This window comes from Brachyistius frenatus, unplaced genomic scaffold (genome assembly GCF_029030835.1).
Source record: "Brachyistius frenatus isolate BFR_SWC_R1_liver_20210118 unplaced genomic scaffold, ASM2903083v1 Contig_110, whole genome shotgun sequence".
In the NCBI taxonomy this organism is placed as follows: Eukaryota; Metazoa; Chordata; class Actinopteri; family Embiotocidae; genus Brachyistius; species Brachyistius frenatus.
This window is the reverse complement of record NW_027210709.1, coordinates 326045-348308: the sequence shown is the minus strand read 5'-3', so window position 1 is coordinate 348308 and position 22264 is coordinate 326045. Positions and strand designations below refer to the sequence as shown.

Here is a 22264-nt window from a genome sequence, read left to right as displayed (position 1 = left end):
TTTAATCCTCGTAACGTCTTTTAATTTCTGTAATAAGATCGTATGATCAATCGTATCAAAAACAGCACTGAGGTCCAGAAGAACAAGTACAGAGATGAGTCCATTATCTGAGGCTAATAAAAGGTCGTTAGTAACTTTCACCAGAGCTGTTTCTGTGCTATGATGAACCCTAAAGCCTGACTGAAAATCTTCAAACAGATCATTCCTTTGTAAATGATCAAAAAGTTGATTTGCAACAACTTTTTCAAAGATTTTAGAAATAAACGTCAGGTTGGAAATTGGTCTGTAGTTTCCTAAAACAACTGGATCAAGAGTCGGCTTTTTCAGTAGAGGTTTAATTACAGGCACTTTAAAAGCCTGCGGTACATAGCCGGTTACAATAGATAGGTTGATTGGATCTAATATGGAAGTATTGATTAAAGGGAAGACTTCCTTAAAAAGTTTAGTTGGGATGGGATCTAACAGACAGCTAGAGGATCCAGATGAAGAAATAATTCTAGTTAACTCGAGAGCTCAAAAGGAGAGACATTTTCCAAGTATACATCTGGTCTTACAGTTGCTTTCAGGGCTGCTGTGTTTAACATCACATCAGTGATGGTGTCAGGAAGGGTCGGCCCGATTCTCTCCCTAATAGTAAGAATTTTATTAGTAAAGAAGTTGATGAAGTTATTACTGCTGAGAGCTGAAAGAATAGACGGCTCAACCAAGCTGTGACTCTTTGTCAGCCTGGCTACAGTGCTGAAAAGAAAACTGGGGTTGTTCTTGTTTTCCTCTATTAATGATGTGTAATACAAAGTCCCGGCCTTACGAAGAGCTTTCTTATATAATATTAGACTATCTTTCCAGGCCAGGTGAAATTCTTCTAAATTAGTGGAACGCCATTTCTTTTCCTGCTTTCTAGTCGCCTGCCCAGCAGAGCGTAATTGTGAGTTGTACCACAGAGACAACTTCCTCTGATTCATTACTCTCTTCTTCAGAGGGGCGACATTATCTAGAGTTGTAGCAGAGATACTGGAGTGTTTTCTACCAGATGATATACTTGTGTGGGACTAAGATCAACGTAGATGTCTTCCACTGCTTTAACACACGGCATCGAAGAGGATAAGCATGTAACTGCTTCCTTAAACTTGGCCACGGCATCATCTGTCAGACATCTACTGTAGTGGGATTTATTCCCACATGCTGTGTGGTCCATTATTGTAACTTCAAATGTTAATAAGAAGTGGTCCGACAAAACAGGGTTTTGAGAAAATATAATTACATTTTCAGTTTCCATGCCATACGACAGAACCAGATGGAGGGTGTGGTTACCATGGTGAGTGGGTTTATTTACATTCTGAGAAAAGCCTATGGAATCTAATAATGAGCTGAAAGCAGAACTGAGGCTGTCGTTGTCCATGTCAACATGAACGTTAAAGTCACCCACTATCATCACTTTATCTGAACTCAGCACTAAATCAGATTAAAAAAAAATCTGATAATTCAGTTAGAATAACGTCCAGGTCTGGATTTTGACTTTGCCAAAATTTTTAAACTTAATTTCCTACCTTTTCAGAGGTATGGAATTCTTGAATTCATCAGCACAACATTCTCACAAAAGATTTGAGGTTCATAAAGGTGTGTTGTGGCAAAATTCAGACGAAACTTAATGTTTTTAGGGATTAGAAGTACAACCCCGTTTCCAAAGAAGTTGGGACACTGTGTAAAATGTAAATAAAAACAGAATGCAATGATTTGCAAATAATGCAAACAGATCAGTAACATTTTTGAGGATAAAAAGAGCTTCAGAGAGGCAGAGTCTCGAAGCAGTGAGGATGGGGAGAAGTTCACCACTGTGAAAGACTGCATTGGCAAATAGTGCAACAATTTAAGAATAATGTTCCTCAAAATCGCAACAAATTTGAGAATTTCATCATTTATGTACAAAAAAAAAAAATCATAAAAAGATTCTGAAAATCTGGAGGAATCTCTAATTAAGGGACAAGGCCGAAAACCCATATTGGATGGCTATGATCTTCAGGCCTTTAGGCTGCACTGCATTAAAAACAGACCCAATTCTGTAGTGTAAATCATGGTGTGGGCTAAGAAACACTTCTGAAAATCTGTAAACGTCTGTAAACACAGTTTATTGCTGTATCCACAAATGCTGGTTAAAACTCTACCATGAAAATAAGAAACCATATACAGTATAAACATGATCCAGAAACACTGCTGCCTTCTCTAGGCCCAAACTAATTTAAAATGGACTGCGGCAAAGTGGAAAACAGTCCTGTGGTCTGACAAATCAAAATTTGTAATTCTCTTTGGAAATCATGGATGTCATGACCTTCAGGCTAAAGAGGAGTGGGACCACCCAGCTTGTTGTCAGCACACAGTTAAAAAGCCAGCATCTGTGATGGTATGAGATCCATTAGTGCACGTTGCATGAGTAACTTGCACATCTGGGAGGGCATCATTAATCCTCAACAATGTATACAGGTTTTGGAGCAACATATGCTGCCACCCATACACCGTCTTTTTCAGGGAAACCGCATTCTTCACATTTTACAACAGCATGGCTCCGTAGCAGAAGAGTCTGGGTACTAAACTGGCCTCCTGCAGTCCAGACCTGACATTCATTGAAAACATTTTGTGCATCATGAAACAAAACATACGACAAAGGAGACCCCGAACTGTAGAACAGCTAAAATCATATAACAGGCAAGAATGGGAGAACATTTCACTTTCAAAACTCTAGAAACTGGTCTCAGTCCCCAAACATTTAAAAGAAGAGGTGATGCAACACAGTGGTAAACATGCCCCTGCCCCAAATTTTTTAAGGCGTATTGCTAGCATCAAATTAAAAATGAGCATATATTTTTCATTAAACAAAAAATAATAATCTTAGTTTCAACATTTGATATGTTGTCTTTGGTCTATTTACAATTAAATATGGGTTCACATGATTTGAACACTCGCTTCGCTCCCATGGTTACCATTTAGATAGTGGAATCATAAACACTGATCTTTATTGATGTGAAAAAGGTCTGAAGTTCCTTGGATGTTTTCCTTACATCTGTTGTGACTTCCTGCATGAGTCTTCAGCATGCTTCAGAGGAACATTGGAAGGACGGCCAGTTCTGGGAGAGTTCACTCACCACCAAGTCTGCTTGAGTTGTTGATAACATCTCTCAATGTGGATCTGTGAAGTCCCAGAGCTTTAGAAATGACTTTGTAATCCTTCCCACACTGATTCATTTAAATCACCTTCTTCTTTATCGCCTCTGAAATCTCTTTTGATTTTGGCATAGTGTGCTACTGGTGGGACCTTTGAGCCAAGTAATATATCTAAGTGATGATTTGATTGAACAGATCTGGTAGTAATCAGGCCTATGTGTGTGTGTGTGTGTGTGTGTGTGTGTGTGTGTGTGTGTGTGTGTGTGTGTGTGTGTGTGTGTGTGTGTCTGTCTGTCTGTCCAGCTGCAACCATTTATCAATGCTGTATGGTAGTTTTAGGGATTTAATAACCAAGGGTGTGAAAACACTTTTCACACAGACCCAGTTGGTGTTGATACATTTATCATTTTTTATGTTAGATTTGGTTTGACGATGGGACACAGTTTAGTTCGAGATAAACACAAACAGAAGAAGTCAGGTGGCGTGTCGATACTTTTTCACAGCACTGTACATCATAAAAATGTCAAACAAAGTTCAGGATTTTTTTTTTGTTATTTTAGTTCCATCTCAGTTGTGCTTGAATTTATAAGCAAGTATTGACTTCCACCACCATTTCCTTTATTATTGGAACATTTATTCTCTAAAAACAGTGGAAAGAAAAATTAAACTTATTATATGTAGAAATTTGTCCTAGAATATGGTCAGATTGTCTAAGTCACAAACATAATCTGTTTTAACAAATTACCACAGATCATTGTTTTGTTATTGTCCATATTGAATATATCACTCAAATATTCACGGTGTAGGTTGGAGAAAGTATATGGACCCATCGGCTTATGAAATCAATAAAATCTAACTGGAGTGAGGAGTTAGTGTCAGATCAGTGAAAACTACCTTGAAGGGGTGAGTTCAGGTTCTCTGATGTTTGCTGTTGACAAGAAGCATCTGCTGATGTGAACCATGCATCTCCTGAAAAACAAAAAGATATGTTTTCATGAAGCTGGAAACTGTTAGAAGGTCATCTCAAAGACATGAGATATCCTTCAGTCCACCGTTAGCCAAGAAACACGTTGACATGACAGTCAGAGTAAATGTTCTGGAGATTAATGAAGCTGAAGTTAAACAGTTTGGAAAGAGCATACAGCGCTATTTATGGTGTGTAAAGGGCACTGCATGCCAACATGAAAACATCATCCCTACGCTGAGGTACAGTGGAGGGAGCCAAATGATGTGTGCCTCTGGACCCGGACTACTCACCACCATAGATGGGAAAATTAATTCCCAAGTTTATCGAAGTGTCTTCATGGATTGTGTCTGGTTGGCTGGCCAGCTGAAGCTCAGTAGAAATTTTACAATGACCTCATACAGATTGTTACACAACTTGCCAAATTATGTGTTTACTTTGAAAATTATGTAGTTGTAAATAAAATGCTACAAGGGATTGATTAAATTGCAAAGGCAGTAGCATTGCACGCTGACAAGTCGCTTTGTCTCTCTCCCAAAGATCACGCTTTGTTGGTGGCAGATCAGTTTGTAGTAACGTTCGATGGTCACTTGTATGAGCTGCCGGGTTCGTGTCCACTGCTCCTCGCCCAAGATGTCGGCGCTGACCCCTCATTCACGCTGCTGCTTAATGCAGACCCACAGAGTTTCCTCCTGATACGAATGAGTAACAGCACAGTCAACATTCAGCACAACGGACAGGTAGCTATGTGTCTCATTTGTGTTTTGTTGCGTCCCTCACTGAACCGTTACAGCAGCTTTGTGCAGTGAACAATGCAGCAGACAGATAAAGAAGATGTTTGTGTCTCAGGTGAAGGCAGACTGCAACCATGCTGTTACACACACATTTCACGGTGATGATGGACTGGCTGTCAGGAGAGGGTCGAATACTGTGCAACTGTCCAGTCCGAACGGAGGGTCAGTGTCATGTGACCTGTCGTTGGAAATGTGCAGCTTCACTCTGGATGGATGGTCACATGGTAGGAAAGATTCAATGTGACTTGTTGTAAACACATCTGTAGTTAGTAGTTGCATAAACACATCTGTAGTTAGTCGTTGCATTAACACATCCATTGTTAGTAGTTGCATACTTCATGCTCTGACACACATTAGCAGATAATGTATGATACAGTTTCATTATCATGTTTTGCCTCACCTGGGCACGAAAAGAAAAGTGCCTTAGGTTTGAGCCCAAAAAACACTTGTTTAGAAAAAGATAACATTGTGTGTTAAAGTAGATCATTTGATATAGGTATGTATGTAACTTACTTGTGTTACTTAAAAGAAATTCATGTTGACCTTTGCTTTCTCACTGAGTTGATGTACAGATCTACACATGAGCTCCTGCTTTGACTCTGGTTAAACAAGCGTTTACTTTTCATATCTTGGCGAGGCAAAACATGACATTGACCAGTAGACCAATGTTGTATTAAATGCTTTGGCGTGATATTGGGCTGCACATTTATATGTTGTTTTTTTTCTGCACAGGGCAATCTACTGGTCTCTTTGGTACAAATGACAATGAGTCTGGGAATGATTTTCCTTTGCCTGATGGATCTCAAGCTAAGAACTTGGTGGATTTTTTCCACAGCTGGCAGGTAGGATGGGTGAGGGACTGGCAGTGTTGGTTTGTTGAGGCGTTATCAAATTAAATTCTAAAATCTTGCATTTATAAATATTTGCACGATTGTGTTGGTGGAGTTTTGTTGACCGGAAGGTTTCCGTCTCTCACCTGCAGTTTGACCACTTGTCTTCGTCTTTAGATCAAACCAAAGTGCACCAAGCCTCCAGCTACAGCAGAGCACATTTCTAAAGTAGCCATGAACCCAGTGAGCTGTGACTTCATGTTCTCTTCTCCCGATTCTCCGCTGAGTTCCTGTTTCAGGGTAGTAAGTACAAAAACCCAGTTGGCATATATCAGGACTTTCTTACCTGTAATTAACTTAAAATTAGCGGGCACTGAGAGATTCATAAATTTCATCATTGACTAGTGGGGTAAATGTGGGGAGGTATGTGGAAGACACTGAAAACATCTGTTTGGCCTGGCACACACAAGACAGTCTTGACATTTCCTTGCTGTTAATGGATTTCATTGCCAAAATAAGGCATTCATTAGCTGAACATCATGGGAAAAGCTCACGTGGTAAAAAAAAAAGCATAAGCTGCACTTATAAGTTTCACTTGCATGCCAATGAAGGAAAGAGACGAACATCAGGTATTGGTTCTGCCCAGGAAAAGTGCTTAATAATAAATGTATATATTTTCAGCTAAATTCAAATGTATTCGAATTGTACATTTACTGCAAAACAAATGTTTGGTCAGGGAGAAAGTTGAAAACATGGTGAACTACATTTGAAAATCTGGCTGATTTGCTTCAGTTTGATATAGTGGCACTGTTTTTGAATGATTCTGCGCTCCATGTTTACAACAGCGTGTCTGTGTTGTCAGGTGGATCCTGGTCAGTTCTTGGCCGTTTGTGAGTTGAGCTCCTCCAGAGCACCCTGCAGATTAGCATCTGCCTTCGCTCATCTCTGCCAGCAGAACTACATACCACTGGAGGTCCCCGTCCAGTGCTGTAAGTTTGACCATAACATGTGCCACGTTTTATATAAATACAATATATATATATTTATTTATTTATTTATTTAATTTATTTATTTATTTATTTATTTTTACACATCTTGTTTTTCTTTTGTTTCAGTGAAAGTATGAAGGAGGGTCAAGCTAATGGACAGCAAAGATGACAAATTTGTGACCTCTGTTTGCTGCTAAAATGGGCAAATTTACACTTGTATACCACTGGTTGTCCCACATTATTCCATAGTATGGTTACACATTGATATTTTTCCTGTGATGTACACTTTGAGCAGATGTTATGCCAATTATGTGAATGTGCTAACTATAGCAAGTAGTTGTTTTTTTTTTAATAATCATAAGACCTCTTTTTTTTATTTTCTGTGGTCTGTAGTACAAACACTGAAGATATTGAAGACTGACTTTAGTGTTACCATAGTAACTAATCCCCACGACCACACTAAAGAGATCCACAATATCTTTTTTTTACAGTTTTATAAACGACATTTATTACTTTGTTGTATGATATGTATGTTAAATACATGTATTTCTCTTCATTGCTCAGTTATTTGTCTCCCTGGAAGATTGGGATGTAGTTGTGTATCTTGGACTTCTGTCTCTGTGTGACGCACTCAGCAATCCAGACGATGTTACGACTCTCCTGCTCCTTCAGTTTGATGTAGGAGTAAAATATTCCAAAGTGGAACTGCTGCAGGAAAGCAAGTATATTCAGCCTGACCTGGGAAGAATAGCAAATATAAATGTGTTTAGAGGTAAAAAAAAAAAAAAAAAGGCAGGTTTACATCCATCTAACAGAAAGAATCCACCCACTGGACAGTTTATACAAATATTCACTTTTTATATCACCAGTAATCGAAACAAACTGGCCATAATTTTTGAAATAAATTTCAAATTATTACTTTTAAAAAGCAGAAAAATGTGTTGTTTCATCCAAATATTTGTACTGTTTGACTAGCAGGACTGACAGACGGAAAAGTTATGTTACCTCTTGTTCAAAGAATCTGTCTTCAAGAGTCTTAAAATCTGATCCTGGCTCGGGATCATCAAAAATGATTTTGTAGTCCTGCAGGGAAGTTTAAATTAAAGTCAAACACTCGTTTGGTTTAAGTTAGCTGCAACAACAACTCAGCCGCAGCTCCCATTGGGAGTCCTCATTGATGAGCTCAGACTCACTGGGTAACAGTCAGCCACAGCTTTGACCTGATCGTGGTCCTCAGCCGCAGCCAGGAGTCGCAGCCCTTCAGGGTAAAGTTTGCCACAAGATGGATAGAGCGCGCTCCTGTCTGCCCCACTGAGATCTGTCCCGAAGGAGTTTACTGTGATGACGAAGGCCCGCCTGTCCGCCTCAAACTGCAGCACACATAAATTCATGAAGCATTTACAGTGAGACAGATTTTAAAACTTAAGTGAAAACAGTGTCTTAGTACCTCCAGGACAGGGCACATTGTATCCTTTGTGGAACCACCCATGTTCTTGCAGAAAGAGTGGAAAGACTCTAAATATGCCTTTGAGAAAAGAAAGCACAGAGATCAGACCAAATCTAAAAAACAGGTTTGATACAGTGGTAAAAGCTACAGCACAGAGTTTATATGAAAATATGCACTCTGACATAGGCATCAAGGTGAGTTATGGTAGTCCTGACATTTTACGTCACTCTCTTGTCACCTTATACAGTTTGTTTCTCAGGATCTCGGCTTCCATTTCATTCAGGTTGGACTCGCATACAGCATCCTGGAAAAACGGAGCTATGACACAGAAAAATAATAGAGTGAGTCCCAGTTTGATAGTAAGTATGCAGTAAATATGTTATTGCTGGTAGACCTTTGATATGAAAGCCTGTTCCTGCCAGGAAAAGTTAGAGATGATAAAAAAACAGGAATTGTTCAGGCCTAACCACACTGGCTTGGATTTGTTTGCGAGTGCATTAGTGCCATTCTGAGATTGGAGAGCCACAGAAGTCCAAAGTGGTGAAAACCAAAAAAAAATCAGCTGTGCTGCCAACTGACATTAGGCTTACTTGATTGGAGAGTAACCCCAACCCGGCCTCTGTCTGATGCAAATTAGCCACAGAACATAAAAGAAACTGGCTGCCATAAGAAAAAATGTACGTGAAGCACTATTTACTGACTGGTACTAACCTAGCTTGTTCATGTATTTAGTGTTTAGAGAAGTTAACCAAAAAGCCCTACAACTCCTTACCAAATCAACAAGCTCATCCTGACACATTTTGTGTACTTTTTAGGTAAAATTGAAAGATAATAAGTAAAAATCGTAACTATTTTCCACCAATCCATTTTCTTTAGAGGAAAAAAATTATATAAAGTCAATACAAATGTTGAGAATTGCCAAAAAGACAAAACCATCCCACATTTACGTAACTTTTTTATGTTATGTAATTAAGGTTTGGTATTTTAATTCAGTGTACGAAATCTTTGTGGCTGATACAGCCTAATTTGATTAAATTCAATTTACAACACATACACTTTACACATTCAATAGTTGACTGAACTCAAAACAGTATTGTTTTTTTGGAGTCATTTTTATATATTCTTTCAATAAAATGAACATTTTGTGTTCATGTTACATATAAGAAACTGGCGAGATTTCTAGTGTTTTGCTGAACAACTGCCACCATGTTGTCTTTTTAATAACTTATTATTTTCTAGTACATACAATTTGATAAATATTAGTGATGGGTGCATAAAATTATGTTTACTTAAAACACAAAGTATTTCATTGCGTGATTAAAAACTTTCTTCTGAACTGACAAATGTCCAGTTTAATGAGGGTCATCATCAGATAATTTTTATTAGGTGGTACTGAAACGTTTGTTACTATTCTGGACTAAACTAACGGTTTAGCATGTAAGCAGTTTCTAATCATTTTTTTTAGAAGAGCAAGACAGTTGAAGTTTACAGTGTAAGTTAGTATTTTTTTGTTTTTTTCTTCAATCATGAATGGGCTTCCATTCAACTAAAACTTAACCTCCATTTCTGCTGCAAGCTGGTGATGGTCTCTATTTGTTATCACCATAATGTTAATCATCTTTTGACAAACAGGTTACCTAACGGAGTGTCCACCAGGATGGCTGAGTAGAGCTCAGTTGGGGTGCTGGCGATTCTCACCGCTGCCATTTGGTCAAAAGCTCCCAGCGGGTGACACAGTGGGAGCAGCTCTGCCACATCTCTCTGTTTCAGGGCCCCGGTGATCAGCATCACTACATTGTCGATCATGTAGCTGTAACTATAGCAACAAAGAAAGCTCTAAGTGGATGTCTCTTTGTCTGCATGACATTTAATGTGACATTTCCTTTGATATTCTCACACAATTATGCCTTTCATTACTCATACTGTAAAACTGGAAGCTTGTAGTTCAGTGAAACGTGTTTTCTTTTATTTTAATGGATTATAATGTAATAGAAGCCTTTCTGTGTCTAAAGCAAGGTTTCTGTTGTATAAAAATTTGTGTTCTTCAGCTACAAGTGTAAATCCCAGGACCTTAATAGCAGAATGAATCCATATAGAAGCATCTAACCCACATTTTACTTTGGGATTGAAGCATGTAAAATGTTGAGTTGATAGAAATCTACTGTGAACCAATGAGTCATGTGCTTATCTGTTTATCCTGTGACATCTGTACAAATTATAATAAATTTCAGTCTGTGACGTAGTCGCATACGTTATGTAGTCCAGGAAGGTCGAGAGCGGAGGCAGGGCGTTGGAGCGCAGGCAGCTGAACTCAGTCACCAGATTCTCCCTCAGTTTATTGTCCACTAAAGACACAGTCAGGTCTTCAGACGAGGACAGCAGTTTACCATAGTCTGTGCTCTGAAGGTGGAGCTTCATGTCTGAGGAGCAGAGAGGAAACACATTGCCAACTTTAGTACTGCACTCTGCTCTAAATTCAGCAGCTTCCTTTTAGTTATCAGTTGCAAAAGACCAGGAAGAGGTGAATCATTATTCTATGTATAATTCACACAAAGCTATTTCTGAGTTTGCCGACTTGTTAGACACTTTGCAGCTGATGATAAATGATACAAACAAAAACATGTATGGTTCCCAGTTAGGAAGTTTAGGATTGTTGAAGATGCATTTGCTGTGCTGATACTAACCATGACTGATGAGTGGGCGTGCATATCTGAAATACAGTAGAAGCTATAAAACTAAGCTGGTCTTCATTACTTTACTAACTCGCACTAAAGAGGAATGCCTCATTCCTGGAGAGAAGAACCAGATTATATCATTGATGAATGAGGTCCAGCTGAAGAAAGTGGGTTGACAAGGTGGGATGACTTTCAGCTACTTCTACAACACTCCCACACACAGGGACAAGAACTTCAAAAAGGGTATAATTGCAGGTTGGCAAAGCCTAAATGGAAAAAAAAATTGGCAAAATGTGTGATTGAAAATTCTTACCCTCTAGTGTGTCACACTGGGCCAGATTATGATAGTCAGTCTGAGTCAAAATCCCAGCTTTCATTCCTCGAACCAGACCCTCCAGGTAGCCGTGATCCACGTTGAATCTGAGCTCTGGACACGTAGCCATGATGCCGTATGAGATCTCAACAAGCCTGGCGAAGTTAAAGTAGTTTAATGAGTTTCTTTTTGGGTTTTTTTACAGTAACTTCTGCATTATTCCCTCTCTGACTAACACTCATGCGGTAATTTTCCCTTCCTCTTTGATACCAAGAAATTCCAAAGCTGCTCTAAAAGTGTTTGTCATCTCAATTCCTGTTGTCTAGTGCACTCAGTCTGGATGTGTATGTTCATCGCTGACCGGTTTTGGACTACTCTCCTCTGTAAGAAGAGAGAGATTTTTCCTTTGTAGAAAATAGCGATATCATATAAATCAAAGAACATGATATCTCGTGTTTTTAGGAATGAAGCAAAACAAACATTAGGTCAAATGATATTTATGTTCTGTTAATCTCAGTAAATACATTTTTGCATGTATCCGTGCCAAATCAAACAGGCAGACTCCAATCACGTACTTTAGTGGCATTTATTATGTTTCCTGCAGACAGATTTATGTTACACATAATCGCTAACCTTTCATCATGCATCCTACCTCTATATATGCAAGACTGTTTTTGATTTCACCATTTAGCCTTGCACAACAAGACACAGTGCATGTGTTCAGCTCTGTGGACATATAGTTTACTCCATCAGGGAGAGAGGGTTGGACTGTGAGGCTCTTTTTTTTAGCAACACTTGACTCCTTTCTGTCTCAAAAAAGTCTTCATGCGTCATCGTTTTGGAGGCCAAATGGAACAAAAGATGTTGTCTGTGAAATGGACTATCATTTAAAACATTAATGGTACTGTTACATGACATCAGATGTGCCTATTTGTGCAATCAGACATCCCTCTTCTTCCTCACGTCACATCAAAATACAAGCAGACTGGTCCACGTACGATATTATCTTGTCTGGGACACTAAGTGCCTGGACAGGGCTTAAGAGATGCAAAATCGCTTTGTTTTGGAACTCATAAAGACTGACGTCGACATGTGTTTACACATTTTTCTCCAGGAAAAACACGTGACCCCCCACAAGTAGGCTTAATTTCTATTACCTGTCTTCTCTTCATATAATTGTCCTGGAAAAGATGAAAAAAGCAGCCCCTGCTTGTCCACAAGATAGCTGCCAGCAAACATTTCAAAATAACTTTTTTTCTTGCTTTTATTTGAGCCAGTGTCCCTAAATCAAAGAGGATTTCCTCCTTTAAATCAAGACAAAAGGGGACTGACAGTCTACACTTATATGCATTTCGGGGCATCCCAGCTAAAAAAAAAAAAAGAAAGATAATATAAGCTTAAACTCTATTTATTTTCAAAAGAAAAAATTTAAACAAACTTCAACTCATAAATTGGTATTTCTTTAATTCTTCGTGCCATGTTTTACATAGGAACACAAAAATCAATTGCATCAATGAGTTAAAACCAAAAAAAGAAATGTATGTTCTTATGTAAATCTAATTGTTGGGATTACCACCTGATAAGCATGGTAGGAGAGCAGAAATAATGAAGATATTCAAAGCAGCAACAGTGCAGGAAATACCCGAGGCACAACATACAGTTAACGTGATTTTCTACATGCATGAAAAAGTACATGTCACCCAACCTTTGTTACACCTGGATATTTTAATATTTAGTGATTGATTTCATATACTTCAGAAGACCGAAGAAAGAAAAACTCTCCATCACAATGGCTTCATTCCTCACTTCACACCTCCCTGTGTGAGGCCTCCACAGTAGACGGGAATGAGATTTTTACTTTTTCAGTCTGTGTCATGGTTTTCCAAATGTTTCGAGTTACTCTGAATTGTAATAATATTCTCTGAACTGCACCTGTGCAGTCATAGAGGGAAATCCCAAAGGACAAAAGGCAGCGTTTGTGTCTGCATGTCTGCATACACTATGTACAGGTGCTGGGGTGTGTTTATGCATATGTGTGTGTGCGTGCGTGCGTGCGTGCGTGCGTGCATGCGTGCGTGCATGTGTGTGTGCGCGCGCGCTACATCTAGGTCCACTTTAAACACAGGGGGTTCATCCTCCAGCAGTGGCAGATGGTGTTGAAGAGTCGACAGCGACAAGAGGCGCAGGGGTCGCAACAAGGTACGTGTGAGGAGCAGTTCTCCATCAGGCGGCCACAGCGACGCGCTGGAGTCATAAGGTTTGACTTGTGTTTCTAAAACAACACCGACAGAGAAGTCATAGAAAATGTCTCACATCAAAATGGAAAAGTCACCACTGTCATCTGACTTGGGATTTAGGTTGCGTGGAAAAATATTGTTTAAACACAGTTAACCAGACTTTAAAACAACAATATTTTTTCCGTAAATAGTGGGTTAAATTAGTTATGGCTTATGTAAGAGAGATCGGTGACAGACAGGCAAAGATGTTCCTGTCAGTTCTACAGGACATTTTAGTGTCTTTCGGCTCATTATTCTTAGTTTAATGGGCTGCAGCTTTGCTGTTTTGATTCACTCTCAAGGCTCTCAGTAGTCTCAGCCACTTTATAGAAAAAAACTGCTGTAATCTGACTCTGTAGCACTGAACAGCAGACAGACAAAGTTATCAACTAGTTAGAGAACATGATGGTCCTCGCATGGTAGTCAAGAGTGTACCATAACAGAGCTAGACTAAACAGATGGTCAACAACTCTAAATTAATGCTAATATTCTTTTATATCAACTGGATATGTAAATAAGTGATAGTTTGGTAGCACATTAGCCATCAACCTTCTAAGGTGATGTCAGGGTTGTTTTCAGCCTGATGCACAGCACAAAACTAAACTAAAACTAAAATACACACACCTTTAATCTAAAACGACAACACACTTAATTTTATAGTTACTCTTATTATAATGGAATTAGTTATTTTATGCTGACTAATTGGACATTTGCAGCAAAAACCACGTTGACCACATTTATCTCTGTTGTTTGTTGCTTCCAGTTTTAAATCTGCCACTGTTGAAAATAGGAATTTTCAAAATTCTGAAATAAATGTCTTTAAGAAACTGAAAATGCCATTTTTAAATACAGGAAAATAAATAAATACATATGCTAAATGAAAGAAAAGAATGAAGAAGCTATCAAAAAATAGAAAGAATACGTTTTTCAAACTCTGAAGCTCCTTCAGGGAAAATTTAAGAGTAGGATATGGATATATGCATATAAACAACTAATGGCAAACAGCTGACCACAAAATTAACATTCAAACAATATTTATATCCAGCACTCATAAGCATGCTGGACTGAAACATCCGTGAACATACCATGGTATTATGTGACAAAGACAGTTAAAGAAGATCAATAAAAACTTACAAGAATGTGAATTTGCTGTGGTGAAGAAATCTTTTGCCTCGCAAACAGCCGTCTGGTCTTCGCTTGGTTCCAAACTAGGATTAAAAATAACAGAATGACTGTTTATTGTCACTGAACATGTTCAATAAACATTTCTTATTTAAAATATATCAGGGTTTTTTTTCAGTAGAGGTCAATTCAGTGTGCCTGCACCAAGAAGGACTAGACCTCACTGCACTCTCTTGGGACCTACAGTATATTCGTGTCACACATTAAGGGACAAGTAAACATGTATTAAGTAAAATGAGACTCCCAGATGTGGGTTCTGGGCCTGCCCGAGAGGTCTCTTCCAGTCGGATGTGCCTCGAATGTTTTCACAGGTAAGATGTCCAAGAGGCTGATCAGATGTCCATATACTTCAGCTGGCTATTTTAAATGTGAAGAGGTTACAGTTCTGTTTCAATCTTCTTTTGGCTGTTTGACCTTCCCAATCTGTCCACTAGAAATGTGCATCCATTTATTCTTTGGTGTGATTATAGTCTAGAAACCATGTTCGCATGAAGGTTCGCTCAGCCACTCTGGAAGGTGGACCAAACAGCGACCAGTGGGGGTTGCTCAGTGCGATGACTTTGAAGTCAAGCATTTGCTTTGGAATGCAGTTTCAACAATGGCAGCATTGGTAGAGCTAGATCAAGCAATTCGAGCAGTTTTAGCAATGCTAGCAAATATCGAGGAATTGAAGCTGGTGCAAGAACAATGCCTACAGTTTTTGGGCATTTGCTATATCAGTCATATGGTGATCAGTGCATATTAGTTAAAGGCTGCTCCAATAGTTTCAAAATTAACCAGAAATTGCCTCCCACTGCGATTCAATCATCTTGTGTCAAACAATCATCTGTGGTGTGTGCCAGATCCATCAGTGAATCGTGTCTGGTAATACCAGTCTAGTGGAGGAAACCCTACCAGACAATTGTCCATGAAAGGATCTCCCAACACAAGAACCCCAATGAACCAATCACAAATAAACAGATTAACATCACATTACATAGAGAAACTGGGACCCCCTAATTGAGTGAGTGTCTGGCTCGCACCCATGAAGCCCGATTGTAATCACCCAACGGTCTGAGTGGGGCTGAAGCCATTTGGGCTTATCATCCACAAGGATTGGGTTGAAAGGGCGATGCATTGCCAGCTAATTGGTGGGTTACGACAGAGCTCCTGGCATACCGACCCATTTACAAAAAATGCTCCAAATAGCTTTAGCAGATGCAGCTTTTCCCGTGAAAAAAAGCCATGAAAACATGGTTTCTCTGACTTTAAAATGTGGGCACCCTTCCATGTAGACGCTGTCAGGGAGAACGAGTTCTCTGTCAGCAGGTGGGCTGAGCTCTGTGAGGCCTTTTCTGAGAAAGAACAATTTAATAATCTGGGCTTTCATGGTATCATGGGACATGTTTTGGTTCTGTCCATTTCTATGGAACTACTGGCAGGAATTTTAAACACTATCAAATCTTAGAAGCAAAACATTTCAACAAAAGCAGTCTTCCTTGGGATTCCTTATTTATCCTCCCTTTCTGCACCATTTGTCACCCTGTAGGGAGGAGGATATATCACTGATCGCTTGGACATCTACACTTCCCCCTCTCATTCTTGTTGGAAAACACTGAATCAGAGTCAGTTACAGGGGTTTTTATATGGGGAAAAATTGTCTGGCATACCAAGTCTTGTCAGTTTTTGAAAAATGTGATAGCCACTTTGCAGTAAGTTAAAAGGAACCATTTGATAACTGGTTCACAACGGCTGTCTCTTTAGACTCGCTAACAGGAGGGCTCAATGTAAAACAAAAACCTCTGCTGCCTAAAAACTATTTCCCCTGAAGACCTCCACTATAAAAGACTGTAAAAGTGTTGCTAGGAGACTTCCAACTGTGCAAACACAGTTGGTTTTTACTCTTTCCATTATGAATTGTTATTTCATGTAGATTTTATATTTGTAAAACCTTGCATGGATTGCCAGCTAATATGGGTTTCATTACTGGATACTAATTGTATATTTTCCTTGTTTCATTGTAAAAATAAATAATGGGTTGAAGAGGATGGATGTATTTACAACTACTACTGCATGTAAAATACAGATTTGTTGAAATTTTACTGATATTTAGTTGCAAATATCGAGACAATTGAGGATGAAAGTTTGTTCTTGGGAAGTCAAGCTTGATAAAATAGTCTCAAACTCCTTATTTATTATGATGGTGGTGTACCATAATAAATCCTGTGATGACAACTTAAGTGTTTCCATAACAACTGAGCAAAGGACATTATCGGAGGAGGATTGTGAGATTCAAATGGAAGCTGTGGAAAAAGGTAGTGAGTAAATCAGTTTTGATGGACAGTTGGAGCCATCGCCAGTTGTTACCTGCTCATTTCTTTTCTTCTTTGGACCAAAGGAGGAGGACTTCTTCTCGAGAACTGACAGGGACCTTGCTAATCAATGGCTTTCTTTTGTTCATCTAATATTGCCAAAAATTGATGAAAACAATAAGTTGGGGGTATTTCTTTTGTCATGAAAAGTTCTTCCATTAGGTCATAAGTGACCTTAATGTTTGCTTTGAAGCCCGGTGGGATGGAGCTGGACCAATATGTCAATGTTCCAGTGGAAATCAAAATAGTTTGAATCCACATCTCGTCTCTGTCGGCTCGGATGTTCTTTTGATCCTAATTAAAACAACTTTCATCAAAGTAAAAGGACTCATGTCCACTCAGCCTCGCAGCATGGACACTGCGCAAGGTCAAAAGGCAACAAATCAAAAATCTACCTTCTTGGCTCTGATCTTTTTCCTTCTTCCTCATGACTGATGGCTGCTTCACCTTCTCTTCTAATCCAGCTTAACCCCCTGAGGCTAATCTTTGACCAGATGTTCAGACTTTATCTGTTACATTCGAGAAATACCTTTGTGCATCTTGGAGATGTTTAATGCCTCTTCTCCAGCTGACACTGAGGCCTTCATCCATACTTTGATATTCCCCTTTGAGATATTTCTACTTAACTTCTTGAAATACAGACATTTCTGTGGAACCACCATCAATCTTTGAAACAAATTGTGATGAAACACTCTTCATTCACCAAGTGATGACAGATAATTAGTAATGTTGCTCAACATCTACTGGATTTGTTTTTGCTAAGACATTCGCCACTGCAACTTTTTTAAGAGGATTATTTAGATAACTTCTGACACGTTGATCTCATGCCCCCAAGTGGCCAAAAAGAAAACAAAAAACAATCAGTGCAGGTTTTTAGCACTGGAGGTCACCACAAACAAGCCTTACATCTATATCATCAAGTGATTCTTTGAAAGAACAAATCTTGATCCAGCTGCAAACACTGTAAATGGCATCACTTCCTATTTGGATGACAGCAGACAACAACCAAATTTAAGTTATTATTGTTACTGGTGCTGTAAAAAGTTTGCTTACATAAGCAATAGATGTAAACACAGGAGTTACGTTTTTTTTTACTGTTATTTTATTGCTTTCCTGTATCTATAAATGCTGCTGCAGCGTAAAAATTTCCCCTTGGTGATTAATAAAGTAAGTAAGTAAGTAAGTATCTATCTATCTATCCATCCATCCATCCATCCATCCATCCATCCATCCATCCATCCATCCATCCATCCATCCATCCATCCATCCATCTATCCATCTATCCATCTATCTATCTATCTATCTATCTATCTATCTATCTATCTATCTACCGATAGGCCCAATACTTTTTATTTTGTACATGCTTCCATTAGGAGATGTCATCAGGAAGCACTGCATAAACTTCCATTGTTATGCAGATGACACTCAGCTATATCTTTCTATAAAACCAGATGAAACTAATCAGTTAGTAAAACTTGAAGCCTGTCTAAAAGACATAAAGGCCTGGATGACCAAAAACTTCCTGCTTCTAAATTCAGACAAAACGGAAGTTATTGTACTTGGTCCTAAACACCTCAGAAACTCTTTCTGTAATCACTTAGTTACTCTGGATGACGTCGTCTTGGCCTCCAGCAAAACTGTGAGGAACCTTGGAGTCATCTTTGATGAGGATTTGTCCTTCAGACACCAGATAAAGCAAATCTCCAGAACTGCCTTCTTTCATCTACGTAATATTAATAAAATCAGGAAAATCCTTCCTCAGCATGATGCAGAAAAACTCATTCATGCATTTGTTACTTCCAGGCTGGATTATTGTAATTCCTTGTTGTTATGATGTCCAAATTACTCATTAAAAACCCTGCAGTTGATCCAAAATGCTGCAGTAAGAGTACTGACAGGATTTAGCAAGAGAGATCATATTTCTCCAGTTTTAGCTTCTCTTCACTGACTTCCTGTGAAATCAAGAATAGAATTTCAAATTCTCTTGATAACTTAAAAAGCCCTACATGACCAGGCTCCACCATATCTTAGAGATCTTATAGAACCATATAATCCTAGCAGAGCACTTTGCTCTCAGTAGGCTGGTGGTCTACTTGTGGTTACAGAAGTTTACAGAAGTAGAAGGGGAGCTTCAGTTTTCAGCCTCCTCTCCTGTGGAACCAGCTCCCAGTTTGTGTTCGAGGGGCAGAAACCCTCTCTAGCTTTAAGATTAGACTCAAAACTTTCCTTTTTGACAAAGCCTATAGTTAGGGCTGGCTCAGGTAGACCTGAACCAACCCTTAGTTATGCTGTTATAGGCCGAGGCTGCTGGGGGACCTCGTTACACGCTGAGCTTCTTTTCTTTCCTCCTACTCTTTAACTGACTCACACCTCACCATCCTTTTCTCTCCCATATCTTTTTCTTATGATCTGTTGTCTCCATTCAGTTCCCTCGCTCGCGTAGTTTCTCTTCTTTCTTTTGCAGATGTCCCGTCATGGAGCTGCATGTCTCTGCCCTGCGCTTGTCGTCTCCACCAACAGTTCTTCTCTTTTATCTCTATGCTGTCCTTTTCTCTCTCTGCTCTCCTCTCACCTCAACCGGTCGAGGCAGATGGCTCCGCCCACCTCTGAGCCTGGTTCTGTCGGAGGTTTCTTCCTGTTAAGAGGGAGTTTTTCCTTCCCTCTGTTGGAGGTTTTTCTCCTTTAAAGAGGAGTTTTTTCTCTCCTAGCTTATGTGGGAATTGTTGAATTGTTGGGTTTCTCTGTATAATATTGTAAAGTCTTGCTGTAAGGACGTTAATGTGTTAAGTGCCATGAAATAACCTATGTTGTGATTTGGCGCTGTATAAATAAAGTTGAATTGAATTGAATCTATCTATCTATCTATCTATCTATCTATCTATCTATCTATCTATCTATCTATCTATCTATCTATCTATCTATCTATCTATCTATCTATCTATCTATCTATCTATCTATCTAAAGATGCAATATGTAAGAAATATGTCTTGTAATACCATTTTGTATGTCAAGAGGCAAGAGTGAGTCGCTGTTGCATCCAGTCTGCCCTCAATCCAGCCTTCCAATCAGCCTCCATTTCACGTTACAGTTTGCTTATCTCCGTTTTTACCAAGACCATAATAGCAGGAAAACAGCCACAGCAAAACCACATAATGACAAATATTGTTTTTTTGGTATGGTTTGTGTTGTCATTAACTGCACTAACAAATCTGTTTTGAATTATCTAAACAAGGGCATTACATCTGGTTTGTTTACTACATAAAATTGCTATAGTTTGGTAGATAGATTACGAATTAATTGAGGTGGTCATAAACAGATATTTTAACAGGTCTGACTTCAGTATTAACACAGCTAACTTCACATATTATCAGTATCAGTAATGTTACACAATCCGCTGCCTTGCAAGATACTGTTAAATAGCTGCCGTTAGTAATAGTAGCTAGACCCCAGTCTAAAATAAATATTGTGAGTTCAGTATCAAATTGAATCCCTTTCCTCGCCAAAAGCTCTCTCCAGCAGTGTTGTTATTTTGTAGCCATTAGTGAACATATTTGAATGAGCTGGGGAGGAGCGAGCGGTGAATCTGACTCAATCTCAATCTAATGACAGGATTTAATTTCAGATGCCCCGCCAGAAAACTAATAAGGAGTGACTTTAGCATAATTAAATAATTTTGACTCGTGGAAAAAAATGGATTGACTTTATATTTCAAGAGAGAAGTTGAATGGGAGTCTATGGAACCAGAGCCTTTTTGGAGCCAACCCTTTTATATACAATCTGTGGTTAGAGTGCACTACATCCTCTTCCGCTCATGTTGCACTGAGGGCAGACTGGACGCTACAGTGACTTGCTGTCACCCTTTGGGGCGCGGGGCTGTATTACGAGACGGGATGGGCTGGTTAGCATGCTAACTTAAATATATAGCTACAATACACGACGACTTTGACTTTTCCTCACATTCTAATTGTAACTTAAAATTGTTCATATTGTACCTTTAAACCAGCTTTTAAAAAATAAATAAATCTGTGTTTATACAATATTTACTTTTCTTAATTCAGTCCAATTCCTCAGCTGTATTTAAAAGTGTGTATGTCGGCAATTTATACACCTATTATATATTACAGACGAGATTTAACTACATGTCTTTTCATGCTCTGTTGCAATTCTCATATCAGAAACAACTAGGTTCAATTCCTGAAGTTCACATTTTTTCCAATCTATCTTAAAACAACAGTCACTTGCTCTCATAGACACTGAACAAGGGTTACGCTGCAGTGATCATTTCTCCAGTCCCTACCAGACATTAAGGTTATCCCTTCATAACACGCTCCCCAATGATAAGGGACAAAATCCGCAGTCCTCTTTGTGTACAGGAAAACAGTACACACTTTATTTGAGTGTAATTGTCTTTAAGGTGCTTCAGCAGTCTGAGTTTGAGAAAGCAATGGGGTATTGTGAACCATCCTTTGAAAGCTACCCTTCCATATTTTTAATCAATGTTGGAGCAATATTTTTTTTTAAATTTAGAAACTAATTAATAATAGGGATTTAATTATCTTTTTTCTTTTATTGCTGTTTATTAATCAAGTGCCATGAATACCAATTAATATGATTTGTGTATAGCTTTTAATAAAACTTAAAAAGTTAAGAAAAAAAGACAAAAAGTTAATTATATTTTTACCATGGTCATGTTCCAAAGGAAATAATAACATGAGTTAGACAACAATACCAAATGTAATGGGATTTTAAAGAAATATTCCATATTCAACAAACATCTGTCTCGTCTCCCAACTCTTTATTTTATTTAGTTGCTTCTTTTTTTTTTCTTTTAATCTACCTCTGTATCTATCTCAAAAAAAATCCACGCACCCACACCAGGCTACCACAGCCACATGTAGCCTATTAATTATCCAGTCTGTTCTTTCATATCATTATTATCGGTGACGCTGCAGCCTTTAGACTCACAGCACAACAAAACATAAAATAAAAGCAGTTTTAATGTGCCCCAAAAAAAACCACATCATACATGGTTGAATATTTACCTGTGGCATTTTCAGTCTTCCTCACATCTTTCTTCGTGTCCTCTGCCCAGGACAGCGGGAAGGCGAGCAGGAGCAAGCACATCAAGTGCCTGTCGGTGATCTTCCTCATGGTGATGATGAGCTCTGCTAATGACACAGTGGAAATTAATCTCACATTCATATAATAAATCCCGGACTGTCACGTGCTACAGCAAGACGAATGCACATGTGACGTACTTCTTAAGTAAATCTTTACTTTAGCTCCC

At 38.8% G+C, this 22264-nt stretch overlaps 3 protein-coding genes across 3 annotated transcripts in view; 1 reads left to right on the top strand and 2 right to left on the bottom strand.

Moving 5' to 3' along the window:
* Positions 1 to 7289, top strand: part of LOC138629070 (uncharacterized) — a 41700-nt gene extending 34411 nt beyond the window's left edge. Inside the window, exons 69-74 of the mRNA XM_069712565.1 lie at positions 4661 to 4860; positions 4970 to 5138; positions 5647 to 5756; positions 5922 to 6047; positions 6607 to 6733; positions 6860 to 7289. Of these exons, the coding sequence (XP_069568666.1) occupies positions 4661 to 4860; positions 4970 to 5138; positions 5647 to 5756; positions 5922 to 6047; positions 6607 to 6733; positions 6860 to 6870 (743 nt within the window). The 3' untranslated portion in view covers positions 6871 to 7289. The remainder of the gene's footprint in view (positions 1 to 4660; positions 4861 to 4969; positions 5139 to 5646; positions 5757 to 5921; positions 6048 to 6606; positions 6734 to 6859) is intronic.
* On the bottom strand, positions 7281 to 11298 carry LOC138629072 (V-type proton ATPase subunit d 1-like). The gene is made up of 8 exons (XM_069712566.1): positions 11169 to 11298; positions 10432 to 10600; positions 9818 to 9996; positions 8419 to 8498; positions 8181 to 8258; positions 7927 to 8103; positions 7739 to 7816; positions 7281 to 7471 (listed from the first exon to the last, which is right to left on the bottom strand). The coding sequence occupies exons 1-8, from the start codon at positions 11296 to 11298 to the stop codon at positions 7298 to 7300; spliced, it is 1065 nt and encodes a 354-aa protein (XP_069568667.1). The 3' UTR covers positions 7281 to 7297.
* Positions 11299 to 12615: 1317 nt separating this feature from the next.
* asip2b (agouti signaling protein, nonagouti homolog (mouse) 2b) lies at positions 12616 to 22262 on the bottom strand. Its single transcript, XM_069712460.1, has 4 exons — positions 22236 to 22262; positions 22020 to 22142; positions 14579 to 14652; positions 12616 to 13440 (listed from the first exon to the last, which is right to left on the bottom strand). Exons 2-4 carry the CDS (start codon positions 22126 to 22128, stop codon positions 13273 to 13275), a joined length of 351 nt encoding a protein of 116 aa, XP_069568561.1. The 5' UTR covers positions 22129 to 22142; positions 22236 to 22262; the 3' UTR covers positions 12616 to 13272.
* Positions 22263 to 22264: the final 2 nt, after the last annotated feature.